At 42.9% G+C, this 9,462-nt stretch overlaps 1 protein-coding gene across 1 annotated transcript in view; it reads right to left on the reverse strand.

Annotated features, from left to right (window-relative positions):
• Positions 1-8,813, reverse strand: part of galnt18b (UDP-N-acetyl-alpha-D-galactosamine:polypeptide N-acetylgalactosaminyltransferase 18b) — a 94,216-nt gene extending 85,403 nt beyond the window's left edge. Inside the window, exon 1 of the mRNA XM_061814154.1 lies at positions 8,532-8,813. Within this exon, the coding sequence (XP_061670138.1) occupies positions 8,532-8,775 (244 nt within the window). The 5' untranslated portion in view covers positions 8,776-8,813. The remainder of the gene's footprint in view (positions 1-8,531) is intronic.
• Between the last annotated feature and the right edge of the window lie 649 nt (positions 8,814-9,462).

Here is a 9,462-nt window from a genome sequence, read left to right on the forward strand (position 1 = left end):
TTGCATGTTCTCCCCGTCCGTGCCTGTGTGGGTTTCCTCCGGGCAGTCCGGTTTCCTCCCACATCCCAAAAACATGCAACATTAATTGGACACTCTAAATTGCCCCTAGGTGTGATTGTGAGTGCGGCTGTTTGTCACCATGAGCCCTGCGATCGGCTGGCGAGAAGTTCCGGGTGTACCCCGCCTCCTGCCCGTTGACAGCTGGGATAGGCTCCAGCGCTCCCCGTGACCCTCGTGAGGATGGGCGGCAAAAGAAAATGGATGAATGGATGGAAATATTTACTTGTTTGTAGGTACAAGAAAGATGCTACACACACTAGCATCAATTTTTCCTGGTTGGAGAAGTGTCATTTGATTGACAGTTGAGTGGAGCGTGGATTCACCCCATTCACCGACATGTCCACAACAATTGACCTGATTGATTTTTCACAATTTTGAAGCTTTACAAACTTGCTAATATATATATTTTTTTAGAAATCAAATTTGGCAGGGATGTTAGGCATGCTTTTCTCTCTGGTGTGGTAAATTAAGAAAATATTTCTGTCCACGTTAAAGCCCTGCAACTGCATATTGTATTCAGCTCAGGTTGTGGCAAACCTCCAAAACTAAAATATCGGTGCAGTCCTACAAATGATTACATTTGAATACGTAGTAAATGAGACAAAGTCGCGGCACAAACGCATACAAATGACTTCCTGGGTTGTTGACTCTTATGCGGCGCGTGCCCACGCCCTAATCTCACGCCCATCAATCAAAGGACCGAGACAAAAACAAACCGTTCAAACTAATGGGCAATTTAAGTTAAGTCTCCCATAAACAAAAGCTTTGTTTCATCACGGTTACCAGGATATGCCCTTCACTTTTCCTCAAATAAAGCCAAAAGCATCGACAAGCACAAAGGACACAGTGTTCTCTGGACTGTTAGGAAAGCGCAGACATGGAGGTGCAACATTTTTCCGCGACTTTTGGTTTCGCAGTACAGTCGAAGGCGATGAGCACCCGTGGCACAGCCTTCGTGGTGGGCGTGCGTGAACCTGCACTGTCGAACCCGCCAACAAATTACCCCAGGCTGACGACAGCGCGATAAAAGATGGAGTTCAAACAGCTTATGCGCTGTTGCCATGTTGCTTTGTCGTGGCAACGGGGTCCTTTGCAATGTCACGTTGTGCTTTTCCCTACATCCGACACCGCAAACCTTCTCCCTTCAGAGGCCGCAGCAAGCCAGGTGCAATAAACCTTCTTTGCACGCTCTTTAGTCTAAGACCCAATACCGGCGTGCTAAAAACTAAGTGCTTGCTCAGTTGGTAGATGTCTGAATAGTGCATCATTGTGTGGAAGTCATGGCTACTGCAAAATGCCAAGGTCAGAATAAATGAAATGAGAACATGACTTCTATGCTTATCCTAAAAAAAATATATTTTAACAGAGATTTGTGAACGTGCACTAATAACTGTCTCTGCTGCTGACTGTTCATGCCGCTGGCCACTATTATTAATGGCTGCAATACATGCTGTTGGGGCAATTATATGGAAGATCCAGACAGTGGAGTGTGCCCAAAGTGACATGTAGTCATGTAGCATCATCAGTGAAAATACTACGAAGAAGCTTGAATCATCCCACCCATAGTTTATGTCGACAAACAACCGGAAGCCTGGAAAAAACAGGAGCTAATATATCGCGGCTATGAAGGAAAACATCAAATGCGAGTATCTACACACCCTGCAAAACCTACGTTATCGTATACAACGAGGACCGTGCGTACTTAATAGGAAGTTGGCCAAGTAGAAACGTCAACTTGAACTCGCCTTACAGGCCCAGACTACCATAGCTTAGCAGGCTAACAACGAGACGCGTTTGTGATTAAACCGCGCTGTTGAAGAAACATCAAAGGTGAGTAACTTCACAACTTGTACGACGAAGGCCGTGAGGACTTATAGGAAATCTAACAAGTCTTGTCTTAGTACATCTTAGTACCCAAATTGTTGACGTATGGTTCGCGTTGAAGTTGCTCGGCCCAAGGTAGCCTAGTGCGCTAACGACATTACCTACGTAGAGTATACAACGAGGACCAAACGTCGCACGTTGACTCAACCTTTAACAGTTGGGGGAAGGTGTAACACGTTAGTAACACTTTTGGCAATCAGTCTGCCTGACCTTTGCGACACATTCTCCACTTTAAATTAATGGCAGATACGAGGACTAAAATGAGCTCGGATGGTTACTCTCATTGCTAGGAGAGCCAGAGACATAACCACGCCCACTTTGAGCTAAATATTGATTCATAAGACAAATTCTGTAGATAGAGGTATTCAACTTTTTTTATTATTTTTTTCTACGCTGGTTATACTTGTTAGGGTTGCGGGTGAACTGGATCCCATCTGATTTTGGACGAGAGGTGAGGCACGTCACACATCCCCAATCGCTGTGGGTCTGCATGAATATGAATATGAGAAATATGTTAGAATAGTACAGGACATGTATGAGGGCAGCAGAACAGTGGTGAGATGTGCCGTTGGTGTGTCAGAAGAATTTAAGGTGGAGGTGGGACTGCATCAGGGGTCCGCGCTGAGCCCCTTCCTGTTTGCGGTAGTAATGGATAGGCTGACAGACGAGGTTAGACTGGATTCACCATGGACCATGATGTTCGCAGATGATATTGTGACGTGCAGTGAAAGCAGGGAGGTGTCTGGTGTTCTATGTGACAGAAGACTCTACGCTTGGATGAAGGGCAGAGTTTATAAAACAGTGATGTACGGATTAGAGACGGTGTTCCTGAAGAAACAACAGGAAGCGGAACTTTAGGTAGCACAAATGAAGATGTTGAGGTTCTCGCTTGGCGTGAACAGGTTGGATAGGATTAGAAATGATCTCATTAGAGGGACAGCCAAAGTTGGATGTTTTGGAGACAAGGTTCGAGAGAACAGACTTAGACGGTTTGGACATGTTCAGAGGCGAGATGAAAAGGTTGATGCATGTGGTGAGGGAGGACATGAGGACAGTGGGTGTGAGAGAGGAAGCTGCACAAAATAGGCTTAGATGGAAAAGATGACACGCTGTTGTGACCCCTAACGGGACAAGCCGAAAGAAAAAGAAGTAATACAACCGATCCAAAGCTGCCGTCCACATCAACCTTAATAAAGGCACCGCCCCCGCACGTGCTGCTGGGACGAGGGACTGAAAGAGTTTGCTATGCAAAAGGATCGACCACGTTAATTACAGGATATCTGTCCTACTTTTAAACTTGGCATAAAAAGACGAAGACGCTACACTGAGGTGATAAATACCTCACGGTGGTTAATGTCTCGTGCAAAAAAAAAAAAAAAGGAGAAAAAAAAGCAGAAAGTTAAATGGGACTCAAAGCTGGTGAAATTTTACTCATGAATAGCAAAATATGAAAAAGAGAAAATTGAACTGAGAATGATGTTTGGTGGTCAGATGAAAATAATGGAAATATTGGTCGCTAAATTGAGTGTTGTTTTCAACAGATTGCATGCGCGGTTTCTTGCCGTGTTGTGCGTGAGGTAACAAGATCGCGGGGCAATTGGCAACTTGTGTGAAGGTGGTGGCAACGGTTGAATTTAAAAGAGCTTTGACGTGGTGCGAATATGTTTCATAATGTAAAATGTGGGAAATCACTGCAAGTGGAAAATAAAGTTTGAGGTAATGGAATTGGAAGTGTGAGTGGAAATTTAAAAAGACATTAAAGAGTTACTCCTATAAGCAAGGAACCATTTAAAATCCATGCTTTGCCTGATTAAACTCATAAAGGGTGCATGGGAACTGGATCAATATACCCATCCTGCTCAACATTGGACTACACACCACAAAAACGTCTCTGAGAGAGACCAGCGTCGATTACCGCAATTCGCTGAAATGATCCGATTACAAGGAAATGTAGACCTAAAAGAAGTTTTATCACAGGTAATATATCTTGACTCGTTCTTATGACCGGCACTAAGTCCACCTTTGGATTCTTTAGAAGTTTCTGGCATTTTGAAAATGTTTACAACAGTGAAAAAGGTCATAAAAACCACACATTGGTATTTATTTTTTTTTTAAATTCAAAGTGTGACAGTGAGTTAAAAATGACTTGGACAATTATGTTATGAGGGTCTTGATCTGCCTGGCCCAATATTTCAAAACCTTAAACGAGCTCAGCCAACCAGATGATGATTTGTCATGCTGTACATAAATTTTCAATATATTAGACAGGGTTAGGAACGTCACAAATACATACAGTTTTTGGCACAGAACAGTCCCAAATTTTTGGGGAAGTATTCGTTTCTCAGCTCAGGTCTTTTTCAGCTCACCTAAAAGGTCAATGTTGGCAACTTGTATTAATAAAATAAATGTCACATTATTTTATTTTATTATTTATTTTTGGGGCGTCATTTTAATAAGCGACGGCTAATTTGCAATTTTGCATATAGAGTAGTCCCGACCTGTTCGTGTCCTTGGAAATCAGGGATCATCCGATCAGGTTGAAAAGGATTTGCAAATCATTGTATTCTGTTTTCTTTTTCCTCTATTTGTGTTTTACATAACGTCCAAGTTTCATTGAAGTTTGTCTGTGTATGTCGTGCACAAACACACACGGATAGATAGATAGATAGATAGAGAGAGAGAGAGAGAGAGAGAGAGAGATAGAGAGAGAGAGAGAGAGAGAGATAGAGATAGAGAGAGAGAGAGAGAGAGATAGAGATAGAGATAGAGAGATAGAGAGATAGAGAGATAGATAGATAGATAGATAGATAGATAGATAGATAGATAGATAGATAGATAGATAGATAGATAGATAGATAGATAGATAGATAGATAGATAGATAGATAGACGTGGCTCATTATGTTGATGACTTTCGACGTAAATGCGCTCGCAGTACGTGAAGCAGCTCTGAACACGCGCTTTTGGCATCACTTCCGGACATGCGCAGTACGGTTAACTTGCATTTCCTGTTTCCGGGTGAATGCCGATTGTTTAGGAGCAGGCTCGTTTTGTTGACAAAGTTTATTACCGTATTTTCCGCACTATAAGGCGCACCTAGAAGCCTTTCGTTTGCTCAAAAGTCGACGGTGCGCTTTATAATCCGATTTACCGTATATATAGATCAATATTGAGCCTTTAGTGCAACTCCGTCTAATGGATGCATAACGTAATCCCAGCCTTTACTGTAGCGTCTATTCTCTGCGCCTTATAATGCGGTGCGCCTTATATATGAAAAAAGTTTTGAAATGGGCCATTCATTGGAGGTGCGGCTTATAATTAGGTGCGCCTTATAGTGTGCAAAATACGGTAAATAAAAATGTAAATTAATGTCACGACTACACAAAATAAGCAACATCTTTCAATATCTATTTTTTTCTACTCATAACAAATTTTCCGCGCATGATTTTTCCTGCTCAACTGTGCAGATATGCGAGTGCGTTGGCGCACGGGCGCGAACGCGTTCGTCGGATGTGAGTGACTGTTTTAACCAGTGTTTTTCTGCAGCGCTTATGACAATAAACATGTTGAAATGTTGTATGAATTCCCACGCGAGGCGTACTCAAGTCAAGTCAGGCACCTGCATCAAGCGTCACCTCAGCGAAAACAAACGCAGACGCGGCTCCGGTAGGAATGTTTAGCCGAGCTTAAAGCCTCAGGTTTTCCCAACCCCGGGAATAGATTCCCGTCTGCGCCACCGTTGACGGTATTTCAACTCGAGACCAGCCCGGAGGACCCCCCACCACCGTAACAACACCGCATGATGACAAGAACAACTCTTTTAAAGCCCCAGAAGAGAGAAATTATGTGCGTGTAATCAAGCATACAGAATCCGCAGATCAGAAGTGACTGAAAGCCCGGAAGGGAGCGGGAAAAAGAATTCCAGGCATCCCAAAAACTTAAGAACATGTCGGAGGTTGTATATGCGCCATGGTTAGTTATTTTTACACAGGTGGTTTCATAAAAGTATGAAAAAAAAAGTGGAGGTTAATGGAGTTGCGACACGTTAGCACACACACACAAGCACATACTCCCGGGTCGGTTTCCTGTCAGTAGTTTAAGTTATGATGAATGTCACGCCGCAATTTTTTTCTCTCTCTCTCACACCAGACTGCTGATTTGAGCTTAGGTATTATGTAAATTAACCCGAAAGCTCCAAACGCTGAAAAAAATTAGAGCAGCCTAACTTAAAATGCACCACATAATCAGTGTCAAACCAACATGAGAAAAGTCATTTACAAAATCGGCTTCCGGCACCCAAGTGTTGTACTTTGTTGTTGTTCTTGATTTAGCGGCTGTTAGCCAGACAAGATGCGAACTTAGCGTTTCGGCCTCCGATTCCGAGGACGGGCGCCGTTGCCCCCGCGCCTTGCCTTGCATCCTCCTCCAAAATAATCACATTCAATTCAAAATACACATATAAGTTAAATGCCATCCCCCCAAAAAAACAAAAACAAAAAGTTTTCTTTTCATCGATGAGAAAAATAGCCCTGTATATCATACTTACTAGTACAGTAATGACAATTAAATAGAATTAAAAAAAATAAGCAATTTTTGTCAAATTTAGCACATTGGACTGCTTATTCTGGTGCTCTTGTATATTCTTGGCCAACTGTATAGCACTCGTGCACCTACGTCATAAAATCACGTGACTTTTGTTTACGTCGCCACATTGCCGGTCTAGCAAAGCATTGTTCAATGCTAAGTCGGTTGGAGACGACACGAAAATACGACTTATAGCACGACGCCCAGAGTCTTGTCTGATATCGTCAGACATTTAGAAGGTGAAAATAAACGAAGGTACCTGGAAAAGTTAGATAAACTCGACATAGAGGACCCGTATTTAATGCCGAAGTCGAAGTTTTCGCCGATAAGAAATTGGACTGTTAATTCGCTTCTGCTTGTCTTGGACAACTGGATCTACGCATGGATCTGGTGAGTAAGTCGTCGAGATTCACACGAAAGAGTTTGAAAGCGTAGAAAAGTCTGGACGCATACGTGGATCTGTTCTCAATCAAGAATAAGGGGAGACGGCTCGTGAACCCGGAAGCGTATTCGGCTACACAGTAACCTTTGCCGCAATCCATCGATCTTTTTAACTAATATACCAATATTTCAATAAATGACCCCTGGTTTTACACAAACTCACATTCATTAAATATGATTTAAAAAAAAAAAAAAACAGGACAGAGTCGTCTCCACGGAAGCGATTGCGACCCCACTTAACCTCTGTGGCAGACAGTTTTTTTTTTTTAAAATACGCATTATTTTCAAATGAGCCAACTTGGCATGATAAATGTCATGTCATTATCTTAGCCACTTATCCTCACAAGGGTTGCGGGAAAAGCTGGAGCCTATCCCAGCTAGCTTCGAAAGGCAGACTATACCCTGATCTGGTCGCCAGTCAGTCGCAGGGCAGGCATTATAAATACTTTTTGGTAATTTGAGATTGAGAAGAATAATTCCTACCTGAAATGAAGCGATCGCCGCACAGGTGTGTGTGTATTTTGGTTGGGCACCATCCATCACGTTTAATTGCCGAAATCCATCGACATTTTCTGGTCTTTTCAGCTGCTATTCCATAGAACGATCTCTTCGAATATCTGCCTCGTCTGTTGTGACAACCAACAGCACAAGAGGCCTCGGGTATTGTAAATATTCTCCTCCGGTTTGATGTCTCCCAGAATATCGAGCAGCTCTTTTTGACCGGCAATATGGCGCCGTGAAAATGGTGACGTCACGTGCGCGAGCTCCATACTAGGGCCACCACTTGGCTCCTCAGTACGGCAGCAGTATTAGTCATTCTTCAGAAAGATAAAGAATATATATGTGTGTGTGTGGATGGTGATGTCTACATATATTGCTGCACCGTTTGTTTTCAGATATCCACTGCTTAAAGGGTTACAACAACAACAACAACAACACATACAGTCGATGCTAATTGTTAGCTCGTGTGCCAATGAAGTGTCCAATTGTATTAAACAAGCGGCGGTACAAGAATATGTCATTTTCTTTCTTTTATGATTAGTTTGACAGTCACCTTGCGCTGAGAGTGGCAATAAAAAGCTTGAAGGCTTTTTTTTTTTTTTTTAAAAGGCACACAGGAATATGCATGCATATTCAGCAAATTTGTTGAAGTACATCAAACTTTTTTTTTTTTAATTACATACAGTTGCTACAGTAGAGGATAGCCGTTGTGATGCAGTGCAGTTCCACTTCTTTATCATTGATATATGATTGATTGATATTATTGTTCAATCAAAACTGAGCATAAAGATTTTTGCAAAGGTATGAATTTGGAATATGGGATCCGTTTTACAGGTGTGGCGGGCATTGAATAGTAATACATATAGCAGGCTACGGTGGCTTTATGTCCTGTGCACAACAACATTGTCTGAACACAGATTAGGTCATAAAACAAAAACAAAAAAGAAACAATTAAGGCTCGCACACAAGCACGCACGCAGCCCGAGGGGCGCAAAAGCCTTTCCAACTTTCCGCTGGATGTGAAGTCACGCGAGAGGGTATTCGTGATTATTATTTGCGTTACCTTGTATGTGTTGATTGACCACATTCTCCAGCCGATTAAGTCTCTCCATGAGCCGGAGAGTGTCTCCCGACCTTTTGTCCGCATCCTCGAACTTTCTCTCGGGCAAAGGCACGGGCACCTTGATGTAAATGTTGGCGATGTAGTTGGTCACCCAGCCGACGTAGAGCAGACACACGATGTTGGTCATGCCGCTCAAGATCACGCATGTGGACACCAAAGTTTTGGTTCTCCTGGTGCAAGCCATGCCCACATCCCTCCATGCAGGTTGCAAAAAAAAAAAAAAAAAAAGGATCAAGAAAATAAAATACTAAAATCTCCACGCAACAGCTAAACTAAAATGAAGTAAAAAAAAAAATAAAAATAAATGAAATCAATCCCAGCGATAATCCGAAATCTTCAATAGTGGGTCGCACCGTACAGGTGAACGCTACCTCTGGCGACCCATCGCAAAGCTCCGGCGGGTCCAAGAACCTTTTGACGAGGAGGGAGCGGAAGGAGCCACAAGAAGCGGAGAGGCGGCCCGCATCTGGCTGCAGCCAATGGGAGGCGTGGAGAGGACGGGCAGCCGCAACACCCCCCCCCGCCCACCGCCCCCTGCCCCCCCCCCCCTCGCTCTTGCACTTGGACTCGCGCGATTCTCTCATCCTTGTCAATAAGTCCTCACTCTGGACTGAATTGGGCTGCATCAATTCCTCAAACTCTCCTACATGGATGTTAATAATAATGACACATTTTAAAAAAGAAACTATGAAGGCAGGAATTGTAAATAAATTCTACTCAAGTAAATGGTCAAAGTCTGTACCTTTTTTGTGCGGAAAGTATTTGAATTGGTACTTCTAATTTTTACCAGAAACTTGTGTTTTGTTTTGTTACACAAGTATGCGTACTTCTACTTAAGAATGGAGTGGGATTATATTTAGTTATGACGACA

The sequence above is a fragment of the Syngnathoides biaculeatus genome, chromosome 3 (genome assembly GCF_019802595.1).
Source record: "Syngnathoides biaculeatus isolate LvHL_M chromosome 3, ASM1980259v1, whole genome shotgun sequence".
NCBI classification, from domain to species: Eukaryota; Metazoa; Chordata; class Actinopteri; order Syngnathiformes; family Syngnathidae; genus Syngnathoides; species Syngnathoides biaculeatus.